This window comes from Hemicordylus capensis, chromosome 5 (assembly GCF_027244095.1).
Source record: "Hemicordylus capensis ecotype Gifberg chromosome 5, rHemCap1.1.pri, whole genome shotgun sequence".
Classification (NCBI taxonomy): Eukaryota; Metazoa; Chordata; class Lepidosauria; order Squamata; family Cordylidae; genus Hemicordylus; species Hemicordylus capensis.
The window spans coordinates 228,180,723-228,203,864 of NC_069661.1; the positions used below are offsets into that span (position 1 = coordinate 228,180,723).

At 44.1% G+C, this 23,142-nt stretch overlaps 1 protein-coding gene across 7 annotated transcripts in view; it reads left to right on the forward strand.

The window, feature by feature from the left end:
- HIPK2 (homeodomain interacting protein kinase 2) overlaps positions 1–23,142 on the forward strand; it is a 232,468-nt gene that overhangs the window by 58,250 nt on the left and 151,076 nt on the right. For 4 of the 7 annotated variants that reach the window (XM_053256747.1, XM_053256754.1, XM_053256750.1 and 1 more), the window contains exon 2: positions 16,479–17,571. In XM_053256747.1, the coding sequence (XP_053112722.1) occupies positions 16,479–17,571 (1,093 nt within the window). Of the gene's footprint in view, positions 1–3,199; positions 3,218–11,642; positions 12,009–16,478; positions 17,572–23,142 lie in introns of those variants that run through there. The other 3 variants (XM_053256752.1, XM_053256749.1, XM_053256748.1) reach the window with 3 other exon arrangements.

Consider the following 23,142-nt stretch of genomic DNA (forward strand, 5'->3'; position numbering starts at 1 on the left):
CATGAATTGTCCCCTTAGCTAAGCAGGGTCTGCCCTGGTTGCATATGAATGGGAGACTTGACGTGTGAGCACTGGAAGATATTTCCTTCAAGGGATGAAGCCGCTCTGGGAAGAGCAGAAGGTTTCCAGTTCCCTCCCTGGCTTCTCCAAGATAGGGCTGAGCGAGATTCCTGTCTGCAACCTTGGAGAAGTCGCTGCCAGTCTGTGTAGACAATACTGAACTAGATAGACCTATGATCTGACTCAGTATATGGCAGCTTCCTATGTTCCTATGTACAGTTCTGACTACAAGCATGCTATAAATGGAACTTGGGTAATAAAGTGCATGTACAGGACACTATTCCAGATGACCAGTGCCAATGAGCTAAGTGTCACCCGGTACTTCTGGCCACTTCCGGCCGAGGAGGGGGAAGGGGCGGCAGGGAGGTATGCTGCTGCCCCAAAGGCTTTTAATGGCAATGAGCGCTGGCAGGGGAAAAGCTGCAGGAGGGGTAAGTGCACCCTCCCCCGCCCTTAAAGTGACACCCCCCTGGCCTTGAACTTCAAACCCACCCACCCACCCCCGGTGTTTGAATCTGTTCGGAGGCCCATAAGAGGGCCTCCGAACAGGTTCATGCACATCCCTAGTGGACAGCTCATTGAAAGTGTCAATTCAATGTGCGGCAGCTGTGAAAAAGACTAATTCCATGCTAGAAATCATTAGGAAGGGGATTGAAAATAAAAATGCTAATATTATAATGCCCTCATACAAATCTATGGTGCAGCCACATCTGGAGTACTATGTACAGCTTTGGTCACCGTATCTTAAGGATATTGTAGAACTGGAAAAGGTGCAGAAGAAGGCAACCAAAAAGATCACGGGCCTGAAGCCTTCCTTCCTTACGAGGCTAGGCTACAGCATCTGGGTCTCTTTGCCTTGGAAAAGATGCGACTAAGGGGAGATATGATTGAGGTGTATAAAATTATGCATGGAGTGGAGAAGGTGGACAGAGATAAAATTTTATCCCTCTTTCACAACACTTGAACCAGAGGTCACCACATGAAACTGAAGGTTGGGAAATTTAGGAACGACAAGAGGAAGTACTTTTTCACACAGCGTACAATTAATCTATGGAATTCTTTGCCATGGGATGTGGTGATGGCCACCAGCTTGGATGGCTTTAAAAGGGGTTTAGACAGATTCAGGGTGGACAGGTCTATCAATGACTACTAGTCTGGGAGCTGGGGGCTACCTCCAGCCTCAGAGGCATGATGCCTTTCAATACCAGTTGCAGGGGAGCAACAGCAGGAGAGAGGGCATGCTCATACCTCTTACTTGTATACTCCCCAGAGGCATCTGGTGGGCCACTGTGTGAAACAGGATGCTGGACTAGATGGGCCTTGTGCCTGATCCAGCAGGGCTGTTCTTATGTAGATCACATTCTTATAGTTCTCTTGACGTTCCTATAGTTCTCCGCTGCTGCCCCGAGGCTTTGGAATGCTCTCCCTAGTGAAATAAAAGCCTCCCCATCTCTGACAGCTTTTAAAAAGTCTTTAAAGACACATCTGTTCACCCAGGCTTTTAACTAATTTTTTTTAATGGTTTTAATGCTGTTTTAAAATATTGTTTTAAAATTTTTAAATTGTAATGTTTTAAACTTTTTGTTTTTGTCACAACTAATGTTTGTTTTACTTTCTATTTTTATTTTGTTGTAAACCACCCAGAGATGTAAGTTTTGGGCAGTATAGAAATATTTCAACTAAACAAACAAACAAGTAAGTTTAAATAAATAACTGCAAGGCAGAAATATACTGCTTAGAATGCCATTGGAAGGAGACAGAATATGATGTACAGGGGATCAGTTTCTGAAATCATAAGTACTGAATCCATGTGCAAAACATCCTTTCCAGTAATCTGAAAGCTGGTAGACATATTCATCTCCCATGAACAAATATGAAACGTCCCTGTTCCCTTTGTTCTGAAAACAATAGTCTTCAAATACAAAGCACAGGCCCACATTCTCAGAAAGGTCACCTGCTTTATACACAAAGACAGAGTGCTGTGTTTTATGCAGATTAGCATGGTTCTTCAAAGCAACAGAGTTAATCGGTGTTTTTGTTTGAAAGACTATGATATGCCAGGAGGTGTTGAGAAACTAGCAGATAGAAAGAAAGGCCATTTCTGAATGAGTAGAAGGTGGACGTTGCCTTCTGTCAGATGTAGACTGGGTGGTAGTTATTGTTAGCTCTTCATCTGTGCCACCCAAATGTGGCAGAGATGAAAACATTGGATTAGGCAGCCCAGTGACGTGAGCTACTAGCTCATGATATTTACGATGTGGTGTGATTATACAGCAAAGTAGAATTTAGATTCTAAAGGTGTTTTCAAAGGCAACATAGATATCATTGTTTGAATGTCATGAGTCTCTCCTTGATGATGTCACAAGTACAGCCATTATGAGATCCACAAGGCAGCATGTCCATGATTCTATTTGTGAAATGTCCCTATTTTCACTGGTATAGTGATCATGGTGTCTGTGATCATGGTGTGGGAAGAAGGGGCTTCTCTAAAACTGACTCCTTCTCTGTGGTTAGAAAAATTGCATCTTAATTTTGTTTAATTTTTACAATTTTTGACATTATGTAGCCCGACCTTTCCTCCCCAAGTCCACCTTTGCGTGCTGCTCTGGTTGTGGGGAGCATCTTGTTATTTTTCTGTTCCATGGAAGCCAAACTGCAATGTTGCACAAGTCCCTTCCTTTGTGTTTTGAAATCCTATGCACTGTATCTTTTGGAAAATAAATGTCTATGACATGCTGGGGGGAAAATTGTCTGTTGATTTTCTAAGGAGTGGTTCTGATATTATAATTCCCTCCCCCCCGCCCACAGCACATAGACAAAAAGAAATTACTTTGACCCAAAGCAGTAATCAAAACCCAGAGTCAAGGAAACAAACTGTATGTAAAATGTGTATCCCAGATAATTGTTTGTTTGTGCATTTTTATCTTCCAGTTGAGTAGCATTAAGCCAATTATAATTTTCATTTAATGTGACTTATTCACATTATTTGGTTGATTGATTTCCATACCGGCAGTGTGGTGTAACAGTTAAAAGTGTTAGACTAGGACTGGGGAGACCTGCGTTCAAATCCCCACTCAGCTCTGAAACCTACTGACTGACTGTGGGCCAATCACTCTCCCACAGCCTATCTTTCATAGGGTTGTTGTGAGGATAAAAGGTAGGAAGAGGATCTATTAATGCCACCCTGACCTCCTTGGAGGAAGGATAGGTCATAAGTCAATAAATATATTTCTCTTGTTGTTTGTTTTGAATATTTATTTTATTTTATTTTATTTTATTTTATTTTGTGCATTTATATACTGCCCTATACAAAAAGTCCCTGGGCAGTTCACACTGAATATGTTTTGCAGAAATAGAAAGGATACCTATTGGTTTGTTACCTTGACTCCCTGTGAATTTTTAATAATTTTTTTCCAGCATGTCAGACAGAAATATATATCTGAGTGTTCAGGTGATAGTATAATTAACCCACATGATGGGGCACTTGAAAGATCTACCCAGCCTTGTCTCTCTGCCAGCTTCAGGCTGCGGGAGGTGCTTGAGCGAGATACCTTCCGTGAGGCGCCCTCTCTGCGTGGGCCTGTCTCCTCCTTGTCACTGCTTCCTATTCACTTGCCCTCTTCCTCTGCGCCCAGTTCACATGGGTGGAGGTGATGGCTGCGGCTGCTTGCTTCGGTCACTGCTTGCTCCAGAGAGGGCAGGTGAGAAGCCGATGACAGCAAGGAGCAGCGGCAGAGCCCTGACGCCAACCCTGCTCTGTCTGTCTGGTTTAACTGATGTCTTCTCAACAGGCCTCTCTTATTCCACCCTCGGGTTGCCAACATTTTATTGCCAGAATGAGGGACACAAGTTTTTTGAGGGGGGGGGGCTGGCTGGCGGGGCGGGGTGGGAGGTGTATGCATTGGTAATCAAGAGCCTGAGTATCATTGACATATTGATTGATTGAGTGAGTGAGTGAGTGAGTGCCGTCAATAATGCCAGCACTGTTATTATTTAGAACCTATTCCAGTTATACCACTTTTCAACCAAACACTTCTCAAAATAAGAAGCTGCTCGCCCCACCACCAAATTGAGGGACAAATGCTGTCCCTATAGGGACCAACATTTCATCCCTGAAATGAGGGATGTCCCACCTAGTGAGGGACAGTTGGCAACCCCTGCTGCCTTGGCAAAGAGGCACCTTTTAACGTGGCGATTCTCTTTATTTAGCGGGGGAAAGTAACTAGCCCAATCCACCCCCAGCACAATACCTCCAGTGACTGTTGCTGGTGTCTATCTTGCATTTCTTTTTCGATTGTGAGCCCTTTAGGGGCAGGGATCCATCTTATTTATTTGTTATTTCTCTCTGTAAACCACCCTGAGCCATTTTTGGAAGGGCGGTATAGAAATCGAATAAACAAACAAACAAACAAACAAACAAACAAACAAACCCTACTCCACAGCTCCCTGGGGCATAGGTAGGGGAATGGGTCCTGTGGTCGCCCCTCTCACTGGCGGTGCCTCAGAATGAGGGAGATAATGAAGAAAATAGGGAGGGGTGGAGCTTGGGGGCCCTCAGGAGCTGAGGGACCCGGGTTCTTTGAACCCATCCACTCAATTATAGCTACACCACCCCCCCTATGTATACATAGCCAACCTATGTATTAGTGTAGCCAACATTTTATTTATCATCCCAGCCTTATCAGAAGCTTGGATAATCCTTCCAAAAGCACAGCTACTTGATCGCCATAATTAGTGAAGGGAAAGCTGACCTTTCCAGCCGAGCCTGTGGCTGATATGATTTCCCCGTTTATATGTACAAAATAAAAAGTGCTGAATGTCATGCAGTAGTCTTTCTATAAACAAAACACGTATAAAAATGCTCTGAATGTTAACTGACTCAGACTCAGTCATTGGATTATATAAATCTGTGTCTACGCCTTCTCTGAGCAATCGTGGCTGAGCACAAATATGTGAAATACAGACAGCTACGTATGCGCTTGTGTAGATTTCCGACCTGGCCCCTTCTGTAGACACATCAAACAACAGCCTGATACAACTGTTAAAATATAAAATGCTGTTGTATCCTCTTGAATTAAAATTATATCATGTATGCTTTAAAAGAGAACCCAAATGAGATATTGTTCTGTGCTAATACTAGAATATGTTCAGGTGCAGCCTTTAGCAAAACCCCAGGGAGATGAAATTTGATAACTATAGGACAGCTACTAAGCACACCCCACGGTTTGCCCTTGTAGTGAGACTTGGCATAGTCAACAGGTCACTTTCTTTTGATTGACAAAATGAGGAAGGCAATTGTTGAGTTATGCAGAACTGTGATTTAAATTGAGTTATTGGATTGGAGAAGGTTAAGAGTTTCCACTTCCAGTTTGGAAACGGTATTTGTGATCCATTAGAGCAGAGATTCTCAAAAAATGTTTGCAGACCACTTGAAAATTGTGTGGGATCTTGGTGAATCACTTAAACTCCTTTTTGGTTCTACAAATGAAAGCATATAATTCATAAAAAATATGAAGTGTGGAACAAATTACAGATATTCCCAACTGTTCTGCGATCTTTCTTCAGATTACTTGGATGGAGCTTGTGGAACATACGTGGCCCACAGTTTGATAATGTCTGTGTTAGAGGAAGAAGAAATGGGCTATTTTTGGCTTTACCTGCTGCTATATTTATGACTGAGACTGGATCTAGACAGGCAAGGGAATGGGGTTGGTTTGGGTGATACATCTGCTGGCCGCTCTCATCACATGGAGGAGTGTCCATGCATGTCCCTAGCATGGACATTCAGCCTATCATCACATGGGGGCAGTTCATATAAACTGCACCTCAATGTGCTAATTAAGAACTTTAAAGTAGTATTCAATTCATGTGTTGAGGGGCGGTTCAGACCACACAATTATGTGGCAGTGGGACAGCATACTGGGTGGAGGGAAGCACAATACCAGTGAAGCTACTACCTGAACTGGTCTAGTGAGGTGGAAATCAGGTGATAGAAAGCTGTGGTAGAATGGGTTGAAGAACTTCAGACTGCAGGTGGGGATAGGTCACCCTTCCTCATTGGGTTGAACGGTTTTAGCCCCAAAATTTGTATGTTATGCTGGTTTCTATTTTCAGGAATGTTTAATGTAGGGAAACATTCAACAATGTGCTCTCTTACCTGCAGTCAGTAGCCGCTTTGCTTTGCATGCAGAAGGTCTTAAGTGAGATCCCTGGCATCTCCAGGTAGGGCTGAAAGAGACCCCTGCCTGAAACCTTGGAGAGCCACTGTCAGTTACGGAGCTAGATGAACCAATGGTCTGACGCTGTATAAGGCAGCTTGCTATGTTCCTATTCTACTATCTCATTCTGCTGCATGTGTAGACCATGCCTTTTCTGTGTGGTACAGCCATCTGACTTGTCCCTGACCCACAAGGGTTGGGGGCCTACACAGGATTATCACAGCGAATGCAGGAGAGGTTTGTGGGAAGAATTTGCAATCAGAGCAGACACGGCAGCAGCACTGGCTCATTGTATTTGCTCCTTGAAGCCTCTTCTGGCACATATCTCATGGAAAATAGAACTTTAGTTCCCTCAGGATGAATTCCCAGTGGGGCATATGGGCATCAGCTGCTGCAGTTTGTACAAATCTGTCCCATATACTAATTAATTCTCCAACCACCTTTGTGTAACAGTGAGTTATTATAAGAAATCCATTTTTAAAATCTGGAAAACATACCCGTAAAAGCTGAGCAACTGAGTGAAGCCATGTATGGAATCAGTGCAAACTAGGGGGTCACTTTTTAGGCATCTCTCATGCCAGATTTGCTGTCTCGAGTTTATTTAGGGCCTGGCAGTGTAAGTCTAACCTTGTTTATTTGGATGTAAGTCTCTCTGAGTTCCGTGGAACTTACAGGACAGTTTTGTGCATGCTTACCTGGAAGGAAGTTACACTGATTTCAATAAGCCTTTATTTCAAGTCAGTGTGCATAGGATTGCAGCCTTACCTGGTGCAGCTCATCCATGAGCTGAGGTGAGGCGATGGCCTCATAAGAACATAAGAACAACCCTGCTGGATCAGGCCCAAGGCCTATCTAGTCCAGCATCCTGTTTCACACAGTGGCCCACCTCGGAGGAGCCCATAGGCAAGAGGTGAGGGCATGCCCTCAGGTGGTGCCTGCATCATTGGGCTGCGAGTATGGGCATCCCACCATGCCCCCCATTGCCCCCCATCAAGCCTCACCAGCCTGTTGCTGCCATCACTCCCCAGATCTCTGCCCCCCTCCCTTGTTTCCGAGCCTATTCCCCAATGCTAACACCAGTGTCGGGGGCAAGGTCAACCCTACCACCCGCACCTACACTGCCCTTCCTCATATCCCAGCTGCCTTAGCCTTCTGGGCACGCCAGGGCTTTTAACTACCAGTCAGTGGTAGTTAAAAGGTGAGGTAGTCAGAGGCGAGGGAGGCACTTCTAGCACAGAGTGGCAACTCTGTGGCTGCCACTTTGCTAGCTGGATGACCTTCAGTATCATTCCTTCCCCCTCTGGCCTCAAGGAACTTAGGAACATAGGAAGCTGCCATATACCGAGTCAGACCATTGGTCTGTTTAGCTCAGTATTGTTTACACAGACTGGCAGTGGCTTCTCCAAGGTTGCAGGCAGGAATCTCTCTCAGCCCTATCTTGGAGAAGCCAGAGAGGGAACTTGGAACCTTCTGCTCTTCTCAGAGTGGCTCCATCCCCTGAGGGGAATATCTTACAGTGCTCACAAATAAAGTCTCTCATTCATATGCAACCAGGGCAGACCCTGCTTAGCTAAAGAGATAAGTCACGCTTGCTAACACAAGATCAGCTCACCAAGCCTCTTGGTGGAAGGTGCAGGTGGGAAGGCAGCAAGAGAGAAAGCCATCCAGCTAGCAAAGTGTCACTATCAAGTCCAAGCTACAAGAGCCTTGCTTGCCTCCTCTGCTGACTTGTAGTTTAAAACCCTGTCTTGCTCAGAAGCCAAGGCAGCCAGGAGATGGGGAAGGGTGATGCTGGATAACACGGTAGCCCAATTCAGACATTATGGTGTATGAGTGTACAGAATCGGTACACTCCTACACATGTTTGTGTGAATGACTGTACCTGTGTCCATTTTAAAAGTGAACCTGGATACAGGCCTTTCAAATGCATGGTACAGATAGGAAGTATACTTCTGTACCTACATTCAGCATAACATGTGAATGGCTGTACCTGACTATACTGTACAGTTGATGTGCAAGTGTTGAGCATAATGTTTGAATGGGCCTAGTGACAGGAAAGTGGCTTCATATTGCAGGCCTCTAGAAAGCAGTCTTCAGCCCCATAGGCCAGATAGCGGACTGCACTATGGTAGGAACTACAACTCCCATGAAGCTTGTTTTTTGAGCCAAAACTTCACCTTTGCCCCTACAACTTAAAGTTCCATTAATTTCAGTGGGACTTATATTATGACTAAATTAGTCTGGATGCTATCCATGAATTCTAGAAACAGCTTGCTTAGAAAGGCAGTATATAAATATATTAAATAAATATTTTTAATACATTACACTATGTTCCAATAAAGTATAGTTAATGTGCTGACACCCGAAATAGGTAATATATCATTCTATTATGGACTTGCAATGTATTCCTTATTTTGGAGCTCTTCCGGTGGCAAGCCTAACTGGGGAATGGATCTCGCTGTGTCATGAAGCAGCCAGGCCCAAAATCTCCATTGGAGAAACACCTGCTTGTTGGCCTAGTCCCTAAAAGAAGAACCATTTTAAACAGAAGCCTCTTGAACTAACCCCAAATATCTACATTCTAGCAGGATTGCTAACAGCACTGCAAATCACTGCTAAAAGGAGAGGAAGGGAAGCCACTGTTTTTGTTTTTAAAAAGGTTATCCTGGTGGTTTGTGACATGGGCACTAATCAGAGAAAAAATGGTTCTGAAACGGTTTGGAATGATAAGGCCCTCCATGAATTCAGCTCAAATGTTAAGTACCATGGTGAGATCCTCGGGCAACCTCAGCAAGAATTGTTTTTCTAGAACGTTCCCAATCTCTAAAACCATGGGGTGGGGGGTGCTCTTTAGAACTGGGACTATGTAGAAAAGGTCTGTGGTTAGCTTGCAGATGTAGCTCTTAGGGAAAGGGGGGAAATCAGAGTTTCTCATATGTTCCTTTCTGCCTTCTTAACTTTCAGGTGTAGATAGGAGATATATAATTTTTTAAAAAGAGGTTCCTACATCTCCCATGGAAACTTGAAGCATTTATTTCGCGTTTCTAAAGATGCATACATATGTGCATCTTTAGATTCTCAACAAGAAGCTGTATTATCCATAATATTTTTCAAACAGCCAGCTTCAGTTTCCTAGTCTTGGGTTACTGAGGAAGGTTTCATTGCCTGGTTAATGCAGAGAAAGAGCTTGCTCCCTCCCGCCACCTGTTAGGTCCAGCTTATAAATCATCTGTCAGGGGCATGAATGAAGAGAAAACTCTGCAGTGACTTTTGGGTTCCTTGTTTAGCTACCAGCTGCAATTTCTTTTTCTTTTCAGTTTTGTGAAGTGGTGATTATTAGGCCTTCTCTTTGCTCTTCTGGGTTTTATATGAGCTACATAGATGCAGGTGTGCAAAATATATTTGCATGAAGAAAAGCAGTTTTCAAACTGGAATAAGTGCCTACACAATTAATATTTAGTCAGGACTGAGAGAGAAAACACAAAGGAAGATACAAACAAATCCTTCAGATCTTCTCTCCTCCATTCATCCTGTAAAGAAAACTGAAATTATAAAACTGAAAACTGAAATAACACACATTAATTTTATTTCTACAATTAATACATTCTGATGTTCAGTTCTTCCAATATTTCATATTGGAAGAGACTATGAAGGAAGATACAGAAGCCAGAATTCAAAACTTCTAGAAGCCCTGTCCATGGTCCCGCACAGTTTTTAAACATATATTGCCCGTAAATTTCATTCTTTTCCATGATGGCTAGAAACTTGCTTTTTTATTTTAAAAACACGCACACCTCTGCAGAACGAACATTTCATGTTGCGTGCATGTGGATGAGCAGAATGTCTGCCTTCATACCACTAGTAACATTTTTAAAAAATAGTAAGGTCATTCACACAACCTTTAGATGGGGTGGGGTGGGGGGGAGGCAAGATCGAACCTCCCTTTCCCCCCACTCAGACGATCCCCGTTTGTTTACCAGCAACACCACTTGCGTGCCTACATGAGTGAGTGGCGTTTCTGTGAGACATTCAGAGATCTGGAAACCAGGGAAATGCAGCCCAGCTTCCAGATATCTCTCAATGCACTGTGTGAGGAGTGAAGGAAGAAGGCTGGGATTATGGAAAAAAGGAATTATGGAATTATGGAAGAAGGAATTGTGGAAGAAGGCTGGAATTATGGAATTGTGGAAGAAGGCTGGAAATGGAAAGGATTTATAGTGCAGGAAATGCCCATCTCCCCACTTCTGTTCCACCCTCCAACCTCAGCACACAATCTCCTGCAGCTTCCCTTCACTTCTGATCCACACACCACCTCAGAGAGGGGTGATTTCCTACACTGGCCAATCCCTTCCATTTCAATTTTTCCCTGGTATCCCTGACTACACCTTCACTCCTGATTTCTCACCTGGCACAGTGAATGAGCTGAGTGAGAACTGTCCCAATTAGTGCAGCCCCGCCTCCAGACTTTACTCTCCATCTCTCCCCTTGGACTAGGACAAGGGGTGGGCAAACGTGGCTCTCCAGGTGTTGCTGAACTACAACTCCCATCATCCCCAGCCACAATATGGCTTGGGAAGATGGGAGTTGTATTTCAAAAATAGCTGTAGGGCCATGTTTGCCCACCCCTGGACTAGGAGAAGTTCTACTCCAGGCTTGTGTCTAGAGCCCTAAAGGTATGTAACCTTTATTTTATTTTATTTTATTTTATTTTATTTTATTTTATTTTATTTTATTTTATTCATTCAGTTTCTATACCGTCCTTCCAAAAATGGCTCAGGGCGGTTTAATAAATAAATACTAGCATGAATCAGATCCACTGAATAGCACACCACCCTCCACCGTGTTGGGGGAAAGGTTGTGGAATCTGCATCATTCATGCCCATAAGGATCTTTTTCCTCCTCCTGCCCCCCCCCCTTTTTAAAAAGCCTGATATCTGGGAAACCTGGAGCCAAAAGGGGCAACGCAGATGACAGAATCATCCCTCTGTTACATCCACAGTTATACCAACATGTCCTCTTTATCGTTCGTTATGGGGAAATATTTGTGGGAGTGGAATGTACACCAGACTTGGAAAGGTTAGTCCTAGAAAAGGGAACGTATGACTTTGCAGTGGGAAGAAAAGCCATCATTGGCCTTTGCTAGATATGATGTTTGTGTCCTGGATGACAAGTTGAGTAATACTGCTGCAGTTCTCTGAGCTCACCATGTGCCTCATGCTAAGATCAGTTGCTGCAACATCATCACCCTGTGGAAAGTCAGAAGAAAAGCAGAGGGAGGGAGGGAAAGGCAGATCTGGCATCTGAGTCACAGGGACTTTGGAGGGCTTTCCCCCTGTTAAATATATACGGGATACATGCCACCAACATTATAGGAAATCACATTAAAGCGTAACCAGGATTTACGCACAATTCATGCAGCCTGTGCTGGAGTTATAGAGGTTTTGCATAGTGGGTTAGAGGGATTGAGAGGGTCTCCCCTCCCCTGCCTAATAAGGTGTTTCTTTAACTGTTCTAGCTATAAAAAGGGGTTGCTCTGATGGATTTAAATTGGGGGATTCTGGGATAAGCCAGCATGTTCAGAGTGTTGGTGATTTGCACAGCGGTAACCCAGAATGCTTTTCCAGACCACTTATTCCTGAGGGGTTTCCTTGCTTCCAGCAGTTATGAATTAACTGAAAGGTGTGTATTTGCTTAATGGACTCTTTATTTCAGTTAACAGCTTTGAAACAGGTAAGGACATAGGAATATTGAAGTTGTGTTAGAGAGTGGCACATATTATAGAATGTGTGGGGCTGGGGTGCTCACAAATGCACATTCTGAGCCCCATACAGCTTATAGGATACTTCATCTCTTCTGTGTATGCCTTGTTGATTTTGCTGTTTGCTTGTGTGTCTGTTCCTGAGGCATTTATCTAGCCTTGGTGGGTGTTTTTTTTTTTTTAACTTTTGTAAGTTGGAAACAAGTCAAGGTTATGTTTGCTTTTAAAATTTCAGAGAGGCTGCCAGCTCAGCACAATTGTCTTTTTTCCCTGGGAAAAACAGAGTTTATTTAGTTATATACTAAATTAATTGCTATAAAATATTTAATTTACAGAAATCTAACTCACACAGTGACATTCTTATCTGTACTGAACAATATATTAGTCTTTGAATACATGCCAATTTTTCTTGTTCTATGCATGTTCCAACGTTTTTCCTTCTGTTTAGCCCTTCATAAGATTCTCCCATCTCAAGCTGCTCTTTTAACTTCCCTGAGTTCAAAAAGCAGTGGGGGAAATGGGCATGAGAGATGTTCTTTGTGACTATCAGGGGAGATAGCATATATCACTGATGGCGTTCTGTGTCTTTCCTGCACATATCCTGTGTACTTCCTCTGTTCTCCAGCTGTGGCCAGGAACTTCCTTCCCATTGTTGTCTGTTAAATGTATGAGGAATTGGCTATTGAAGCTACTTTCTCTCTCATGTACAGACAGAGCCCTCAGTTGAATATCCTCAGAACCTTCAGTAAACCTTGGCCTGGTTGAGGAGAACAGACAAACCGTAGTTTGCTAGATTGCAAAAATGTTGTTAAACCCACAGGTTTAATATCCTGGTGTGTTGCAATTTACTTAAACATAGTTTTCTGGGTTGGACATCTGGAAAACAGGGACAAACCAAGAGAATTTGCATTTAGCTAGGCTCATGGGGGAAGAAAGGGGAAACGGGAGGAAGATACACACAGAGTTCTGGACTTGCCCTTGATTCAACAAATGATGAACTGGAGGATCATGAGATCCATCTTGAGGTCCACCTCAAGAGCCTTGTAAGTGAAGGAATTCTGAGAATTTTATTTCTGACTGAGGGCTGGACCATGACCCTGTGGGGCTGAGTGGTCCATGGGGTGTGGGAGAGCCTTGGTAGCTTTTAAATCTCCCACCTTCCATGACTCATTTCACATGTATTTGTCTGCCAGGGATTATTTGCATGTTTGTCATGGAACCCCTGCACATTGCAGGGGATTTTGGGGTGCATTTGTGAATGAACTGGCAGTTCACCTGGGGCACTGGTCTCACTATTAGCACAGCTAACAGAGAGTGTGTGCTAAAATTCACCCAGTTGTGCAGCTGTGCAATGTAGGGTAAGGGCAGATTTGATGGGAATTTGGCTTTCTGGGAAGCCTGTCCTCTATTGCTGGGTCTTTTCATTAAGAATCCCTTCTTATGAACCTCAGGGCTCCTAAGGCCATGGTAATGAAAGCCAATAGCCTATAGTATATGATCATCATTATTTAAAATAGATATAGGATTTTGCCCTTTCCGCTTTTGCATAAATAGGGCCAGCTTTTGCTATGCTTAGTGAGTGGTGTGCCATTCAATTCCTCATCCTTTTTATTTCTCTGAAAATATGGTACAGAACAGGAAGCAGTATGGGAAATGTGAGCTTGACCTGAAGTCGTTTAGGCAAGGGAAATGTGTAATAATTTCTGACTTTGTACAAGATTGCCACGTAGAGTGCTGGCAAAGGGGTTTCATTTCTGACACCCAGCATCGCCAGCTATTTTTGTCATTGGGTTGACTACCTTACTTTGCGAATGCACTTTAATTTGGATCTGTGACACCACCTGCTAATCTCATCCAGGAACTCTCAGAGAGAGAAAATGCGAATTGTACGTGACCTCCTCTAGGATCTGAAGCTGAGAAGTTGGAGTTAAAATGTTAGCACAGTATCATGCCCACTTCTCAGTAGCTGCAAGGTATTTCTGCACAGCTACAAATCTGCCTGACAGGTTCATGCTGTGTGCACTTCAGTGTTCATTTGACTTGGGTAGTGTGTGCTAGACCTGCATCTTTGCCTGCTCCACAAACAGTTGTGACGACCATGTTGATGGGGCAGCAGGGACAACCCAAGGGATCGTGGTGCCAAATGCGAGATGTCAAATGCTGCTTTTCCCCATATCCCTGGTGGGGGCCAGCCTCCTTTCAAAACCAACCCTTGTAAACTTTGAAAATGGTGTGGGGGTGGGGTGTAAAGAGGAGGAAAGGTTGCCAGTAGTCCATTCTTCTGTCCTTGTGCTTCTTCCAAGTTTTTCAAAGAGTGTGAGGAGAGGGTCAGATCGGTAATAGAGAGCTGCTCCGATGGCAGCTTGCCACCCTGATGGCTTCCCATAATCCACTGCCTGCAGTGATTGTCTTACCTCATCTCATGAAAGGAGCACCCCTGTGCAGCAGGAATAGCCTTCAATGTGGCTATTGAATGGGAGATGTGATGTGTGAGCACTGTAAGATATTCCCCTCAGGGGATGGAGCCGTTCTGGGAAGAGCATCCAGGTTCCAAGTTCCCTCTCTGGCTTCACCAAGATAGGGCTGAGAGAGATTCCTGCCTGCACCCTTGGAGAAGCCGCTGCCAGTCTGTGAAGACAATACTGGGCTAGATGGACCAATGGTCTGACTCAGCATATGGCAGCTTCCTATGTTCCTAAAATAAAAAGAAGCAAAAAATTAACAGTGTTCTATGTCCATGATGCTAGGTCTGGTCAGTGCATGAACATTGTTCTCTGTCTCATTACTCATCAGTGCCTAGTGTAACTTCAGTCATTAATGGATTGATTCTAACTTGATGAGATGCATCTGAATGTTGGAATTACTTTCAGACTTTGGGCAAGCTCCAAGACTGGCTATAGCTGGGGTCTGGTTCTGGATTAGGCAGAAGATGTGTTTGAAGAAGGGGTGGTGGTCAGATTCAGGCCAGGCCAGGCAGTATACATGGCTATTAAGTGTGACAAGTTGCTTAGACCAAGGAGCAAAGCTTTTGTAAGGCCTGATGTGTCCCCATTGGCTTGTGGAGTCAGCTGGCCATATTCAGGCTGTGCCCAGGCCTTACAATTACCTCCATATGAAAGTATTTTGTTTGAGATGATGTCAGATTATACCAAAGGTCTATTTGTGGTGTTTCAGCTGAGATGTCTGATTCACATAAGCAGAGCATTGGTGAAGTCATTAGTATTGAGTCAATGAATGATGAACGTGGCACATGCATCTGTGAACTCACCCTAAGCACATATCAAGGGAAGACTCTTCAACAGCTGAATCAAGGCTTTCATATTTCAGGGTGGCAATCTCAGAATAAGAAGACCGTAGAATGAATGTTGTTTGGCAGATTAATAAAAAATGATATGCAAATTATATTAGTTACAAGCCAATGCACTGTGCAAATTAGGAGGAAGTCTTTCTTGTTGTGTGTTTCTAAGATAATTCTCATTGCTTAATAAGTTTTCTGCCTCTTGTATAAACCAGCCATCGGGGCACAAGTTCAGATTTCAGATGGAGGACCGCAGGAAATTGTGGAGAGTGGCATGGAGGAATTTGTCAAGATTCAAATTCCTGCTCTTGGATACATTTAAAGATAATTTATGGCCAAGCAGTGTATTTTGAGGGCATTTGTTCTAATTCTTTGCCATGTATATCTTTCCCACATATATATTAAATATATATATTTAAATTTTTTAAATATTTCACCAGAATGATAACAGTGTAATCAACAGAATTTATTCACCTTGTTTTTTGAAATTAATGGCATTTATGCCTTATGCATGCATGCTCTGGTATACAGACCCATTTTACTATTGATAACATAGCCACTCATTGTGCAGATCCAGTGAGCTGGCCACAGATAAAGTTGCTCCTGATAAACGTGTGTGTGTGTGAGAGAGAGAGAGAGAGAGAGAGAGAGAGAGAGTGCAGGGTGTATGTGTGTCTAAAACAGGTAGGGTTGCCAACTCTGAAGTTATACCTGGATATTTTTTTCCAATATGTGTTCAATTTTCACCACAATATCAAGCCAATAACCTCTCCAGGATTGTTTTTCAGTCTTTCCTGGAGAGTGATGTCGATTTTTGGAGACTCCAGGTCAATCCTGAGAGTTGGGAACCTTAAAAACAGGATAATGAGACTACCCCTCTCTGCTTTCCTTGAATGGTATTCCTGCTAGCCATTTTAATCTTCAGTAGAAATTTGTTTGAGACTGTGGCAAGCCAGGGGTTAAGCAGCAAACACCCTGACCTGGCCTATGCCTTCCATAGGGGCCTCAGGTTTACATGGGAGGGGTTTGCAGACCTTCGCTTCCCCTCCTCTCTCTTCCAAGCTCTCCTGCAGTGGTGACATGTACATGTTACAAATAACATTAGAACATTATAGATTTAACGCTTTTCTTTGTTGTGTTGCAGGTATGGCCTCACATGTGCAAGTTTTCTCCCCTCACACCCTTCAATCAAGTGCCTTCTGTAGCGTGAAGAAACTGAAAGTGGAACCAAGTTCTAACTGGGATATGACTGGGTACGGCACACATAGTAAAGTCTACAGCCAGAGCAAGAACGTGCAATCCTCTCAAGCAGCTGCTGCCATCAACGCCTCTCTCCAGATCCCCAACCCCAGCATCCCTTACGAGCAGACCATCATCTTCCCAGCCAGCACGGGGCACATCGTGGTGACTTCCGCCAACAGCACCTCCGGTGTAGTTGCAGTATCTGGGCAAGCACTGGGTGGACCACACAACCTGATGCGTCGAAGCACTGTGAGCCTTTTGGACACCTACCAAAAATGTGGACTTAAGCGCAAGAGTGAGGAAATTGAGAACACAAGCAGCGTTCAGATTATCGAAGAGCATCCACCAATGATTCAGAACAATGCCAGTGGGGCCACAGTAGCCACCACAACCACGTCCACTGCCACATCCAAAAACAGTGGCTCCAACAGCGAAGGGGATTATCAATTGGTACAACATGAAGTGCTGTGTTCTATGACCAACACGTATGAAGTATTAGAATTTCTTGGCCGTGGAACCTTTGGGCAAGTGGTCAAATGCTGGAAACGTGGCACCAATGAAATTGTAGCTATCAAGATCCTTAAAAACCATCCTTCTTATGCCCGGCAAGGTCAGATTGAAGTTAGCATCCTGGCACGGTTAAGCACTGAAAGCGCAGATGACTACAACTTTGTCAGAGCCTACGAATGTTTCCAGCACAAGAACCACACCTGCCTGGTCTTTGAGATGTTGGAACAGAACCTCTATGATTTCCTAAAGCAGAACAAGTTCAGCCCATTGCCCCTTAAATACATCCGGCCAATCTTGCAGCAGGTAGCTACAGCCCTAATGAAATTGAAAAGCCTGGGCTTGATTCATGCAGACCTCAAACCAGAAAACATCATGTTGGTGGATCCATCTCGGCAGCCGTACAGGGTCAAGGTCATAGACTTTGGTTCTGCTAGCCACGTGTCGAAAGCTGTGTGCTCAACTTACCTTCAGTCCAGATACTACAGGTAGGAGACATGGGCCAAATGGAATGTTAGAAGCTTTGTTCTTGGAAGTCATCTGCCGTGATCTTATGAACATCATTGGAACTCGGCCAGATAAAAACTTGTGCCACAAGAAACTGGTTGGCATAAGGCACCCAGAGTTCTCAAATCAGGGGTTCTAGTAGTGGGACTCAACCTCTTTGGTCTCTGCATCACCATGGTACTGTGCTAGAGAACATTGCTGCTGCAGGCATGCTCTCTGTGCACTTTAGCACTACTACTGCAGAGGGCCAGAGGGTGGTATTGCAGCTACCAACGCAGCAGGATCAGGTGACAGAAGAGGCCAATAGGGTTCCCCTTGGTTTTCTAAAGCTGCTGACTCTGGCCTGGTTATTCTGTCTCAGCCACTAGTTATTAGGTCAGTCATGGGCAGCAAAGGCATCTTATATTTTGAACAAAGATTGTGAAACTCTTCCAAAGGGAGGCATTTCCTTTGATGAAATTGAATATCTCATGGCTTGCTTGACCTCCATTGTTATTGACTGAAAGCAATGACCAAAGAGTGACTCAGTGAAGAATAATAAAAGCCTTCATTTCCTCCTCCTTTGTTTTCCCAGCTTTATTTCCAGAGTATATGACACATTCTGCCTGTCCAGCTGTAGCCAGTGAGTCAAGCAGCAACTCTGAGCAAAGAGACACCTTTTAAAATGGTGATTCTCTTGTATTTAGCAGTGGGAGAGCAACTGTCCCTATCCAACCCCAGCACAGCATCAGTGGTTGTTGCTGGTGTCTACTTTGTGTTTATTTTTTGATTGAAAGCCCCTTGGGGACAGTGAAGCAACTTTATTTATTATTTACTTTTCTCTGTAAATCGCTCTGACAAAGTTACTTGAAAAATGGTATAGAAATATTCATAGTCATAGAGGCTCTTCTCACGAGCAATGAGAAGAGCCTGGGGAGGGTTTGCAAGGAGAGTGGGCTAAGCCTGCTCTCCCCACAGACGAGCAGCAGTCTTCTCTGGGCGGCTGCAGCGGCCTCCCACACAACTGCTGGCTCTGTTATGGAGCCGGCCAGGGCTGGGGAGTTTGAGGGCCACACGCCCCCCGAAAGCTCCAGCATACCCTGCGCAAGTGCTCAGGGCATGCTGGAGAGACCCCCGAGCTGAGAGGCTGCTTTTCAGCTTCCCGGTCGGGGGTCTCCTCATGAGTAGCCGCGGCGTGGAGCCGCGCCACGGCAACTCATGATTTTAAAAAACGGGTTTGTGGAGTGCTCGCTTCACAAACCTGGTTTAAGGGGAGGGGTAGTTTGGCGGCTTAACCTCCTGGAGGCCACCGGGCTCACCTGTGAGCCCGGTGGTTCTCACGGTCAGGCAAAATTGGGCTAGACTCCCCTAGCCCGATTTCGCCTGATCATGGGAATAGCCTCATAGTCTTATTTTCTGGGCTTCAGCCAGACTTGCTTGCAAACAAGTCCACAGCAGCACTTCGCTTGCACGTATTTTCCCAGCCTGCTAGGGATATGCAAACAGGTTTGTTTCCGAACCTGTTTGATATCGAACTGGTTCAGTTCAGTGGTTAAATATTGGACTGAACACACACCTCTGGCCTGTTCAGGGGGTTCTAGGTTTCTTTGAAAAAAATAATAATAACCCCCTCCAGGGGGGCGTCTTCAAGGCTGCGGGGGCAATGTCTCCAGAGGTTCCTCCTCCCTCTGGCCTCTGTTAATGCCCAAATCACCCAGTTTGGGTGGTCTTTGGCCCATTCTGGGCCTCACCTCTATGGTGGGGGCCATTTTGGAGGCCACCGTGCATGCCCAATGGGCCTCTGCATTGCCAGGTCATGCCTTGGAGAAGCCTCCCAAAGGGGGTGAGTAAATTTGTTTTAAACATTATTATTATTTTAAAATTGTGAAACCCACCCATCCCCACTGAACTAGGGGGGTTTCGGAGGTGGCAAAACCGATCATGCCTCGTCCAGTTTGAGTCTGGTCTGGACTCAAACTGAACTAGGCAATCCAGTTTTGTGCATGCCCCTACAGCCTGCTGCTCAAACTCACTTATGTTAGTAATTTGTGCTGCTCTGATGGCCAGAAAAGGCAGGGAGGACTTCATTTATATAGAAATATTCTATTAAAAATATGCAAAGCAGCATACAATAAAATAATAAAAAATAAATACAAATAACACATAGAGTAAAACCAACAGCAGATTTAAAAAGCATAAAATAGCGGTTAGAATAGCAATAGAAATATGTCATTTTTAGCCTGAGATAATAAAAAGATAGCATGGCTTCTCCTCTGAGTCACCTACAGGTGATCTTTCATCCTACCAGGCAACTAGACATGAGTATTTACAAGCCTGGCTTAAGCAATATCTGGATAATTTCTATTTAACAAACAGTATCCATCACAAGTGTCTTTGGCAAGGGTAAAACCAACAACCAAGGAGGAGGAAGTTCCAAAAAGACCAAAGGTAAACCACAGACTAGAACCTCAAGCAAAAACCAAGCTACCAACAAAAATATAGGAGACATATAGAGAGTCATAGGAAGCTACCATATACTGAGTCAGACCATTAGTCTATGTAGCTCAGTATTGTCTGCATACACAGACTGGCAGCGGCTTCTCCAAGGTTGCAGGCAGGAATCTCTCTCAGCCCTATCTTGGAGAAGCCAGGGAGGGAACTTGAAACCTTCTGCTCTTCCCAGAGCGGCTCCATCCCCTGAGGGGAAGATCTTACAACGCTCACATGTAGTCACCCATCCAAATGTAAACCAAGGCAGACTCTGCTTAGCTAAGGGGACAAGTCATGCTTGCTACCACAAGACCAGCTCTCCTCTCCGGAGTGGTGTAGTGGTTAGAGTGTTGGACTAGGACCAGAGAGACCTGAGTTCAAATTCCCATTCAGGCATGAAACTTACTGGGTGATTCACTTGTCTCTCAGCTTATTCTACCCTACAGAGTTGTTGTGAAGATAAAATTAACCATTTCTACTGCTCTGGGCTCCTCAGAGGAGCAGCAGGCTCTAAATGTAAAAAGAAAGGAAGGAAGCTGTAATAGTACTAAAAGCAACTGCAAATACAAACAATAACCAATACATAACATACATATATGATGAACTTTCCAGATAGCAGCTCGTTTTGATAATTTATCAAATGTGTAATGTTTATGTGATTGGATACTTAAAAAGATACTCAAGCATATAGGATTGCTGAAGCAAAAAGTGACCCTTAGTATTAATACCGTTTCTTTTCTATATGCTTGTTTGTATCTTGGTTTTTGACTGGGGTTCTAGTTTGTGGTTTACCTTCAGGCTAAAACCCAGGCAAAGCATGGCAGCATGTACTGTTAGTCAAGGTTTCTAAAATGTGTGTTTGAGCCACACTGAGGACCAGAAAGGATAAAAAGCTTATCTTTCTGTTGTATTCCTGCCCAAGGATGTTCCTTACTATTCTCCCCAAAGCTGATAGCAGACTCACCTGCCTCCAACCTGCACATCGGGTTTTGGGGGTGTATGGGAAGAGATGCAACTGAGCTCCCAGAATATTGCAATGGAAAGAGACTGCAAAGGGAGGTCATGGGGCTAAGATGTGGCAGCATGGTGCTGAGATGTCTGCTCTTCCCCGGCTGAGCACCAGCCTTCGGCAAGGATAGTGGAGACAAGGAATTCAGAAGCTCTAAACCTGCAGGTGGCTTCGGGACTCAAGACTGGAAGTTGTATTTATGGCCTTAGCTAAAGTGATGAATTTTGCCTTTATAATTACCTACCAGAAACCGTGCTTGCACATAAACACAATCGGCTTTGATCCAGTTATTTCTCTCATAAAGAGACCCATGAATGGGTCTTTTGACCCAGTCAAGGCCTTTGAGTGCTAGGGCCCAGTGATGCCTATGAAAAGGTTGTCATTGATGGTAGTGTGCTTGGGATCAATCCGGGGGCAAATAACAGGCTCCCTCTGAAACACATGAAGATACATTTCTAGTTGGGTAATAATACATAGACGTTTCCTTTCCGCCACTTTGCTGAGGTTGTTTAGTACTCCTATCTGCCATGTTGTGTGTCGGTTCTGGCTTTTTAGCCCTGCTATATTTGTATTTTAAGTGCCACTATATTTGGTTTTGGTTTTGGGCTGCCTTTTGTATATTGCTATTTGTGGTGTGTGTGTTTTGATAGTTGCTGTTTTTGTTTGCTTGCTGCTGTTTTGTGTTTTTCTTTTGAAAAAAGAAAAGTGGGAAACAATTCTTAAAATGCTAAATAAATTCAGCACTGATTCACAGTGAGCAGCAGTGTGAGGATTATATTACTGTTGAACCAACAGCGATAACAGCAAAGAATTCTATAGCATCTTAAATGTCTATGAGGACTGGTGGTCTAGAGTCAAGCAGGTTGAGATGGACAATCCACAAGCAAATCAAACTGTGCCTGAACAACAGCTTGCTGAAACAGACCAGCCAAGCCAGTCAGTAGCTTTATAAACCTGGGAAACTCTACTGGCCCCTTGTGTCACCTGATCTTACTGTTGGTAGGTGCAATACCACCCTCTGGCCACCTGCAGCGGTGATGCTGTAGTACACCAAAAGCAAATCAGTAGCAACAGACTTGCTACTCCCTCAAGCTACTGACTAAGAAAGATGGGTCCCACAGCAGGAGTCCCTCCTACTCTGAGATGCCAACAAGTTTCTTGTGGCATGAGATTTTGTAGGCTCTTTCCACAATAGATTTGTTACTCTTTAAGATGCCAAGGGTTTCTCTGTTGTTTTTGCTATAGCAGACTAACATGGTTATGCTTCTGGAAGTAATCAGTGATGTGATTCTTCATGCTGATTGATTTGATCAACATACACTGTGCGAGTTCTCACAGTGGCTCCTATGTTAAATGCAACAGATGCCTTTGTCTATCAAAATGCAGGTAACGGCAGCACTTATGAAAGGCTCTTCTAGGATGCGCAGAGGACTCCTAGCACAATTTATCAGTAGTGCTGTTTTCCGCTGTCTCTCAAAATGCAGATCTCCGACACTAGAGGGGGAACCTAATCAGAGCTGGATGAGAGTTAATTTCTAGAATGTGGAACTTTGACAGTTTAGCATTGCAGCAGCTGATTTTTATCTTTGTGTCCTTTTGTTCTGCAGAGAGAGAGAAATCCTCTCCTTTCTTCCTTTAGAAGAGGTTTATTAAATAAAACATTCAACCCAACGACAGTCCCATCCTTCAGGGCAGACATGTTTGTGCTGTAAATACATGGAAGCTTTTAGGGTTGCAATTAGCTTGTTGGATGGAGTGGGGGAAGGGAGGACAATACTGATGACAATCCAAGTATTTTGGTTGCTGAGTTGCTCGAGATACTGCAGAGCAGGTCTGGATCCGCACAAGGATCTGAGACAGGCAGCTGTAGGGAAACGTGCTTCCATTGGAAACAGAAATGAAAGGGGAGAAGTGGTTAGTTTTCTGTGAAGGGAGTATTTTTGTTGTGGTGCATGGGGAAAACCTGGTGGTAGCTGTGTCTTGGGTTTTCAGTTGTTCAGAGGCTGCCAGTTTTCAGATCATCAGACCTGGTTTAACTAACTCTTCTCCCGTTTTCCATTCTTGAGCTGATGGG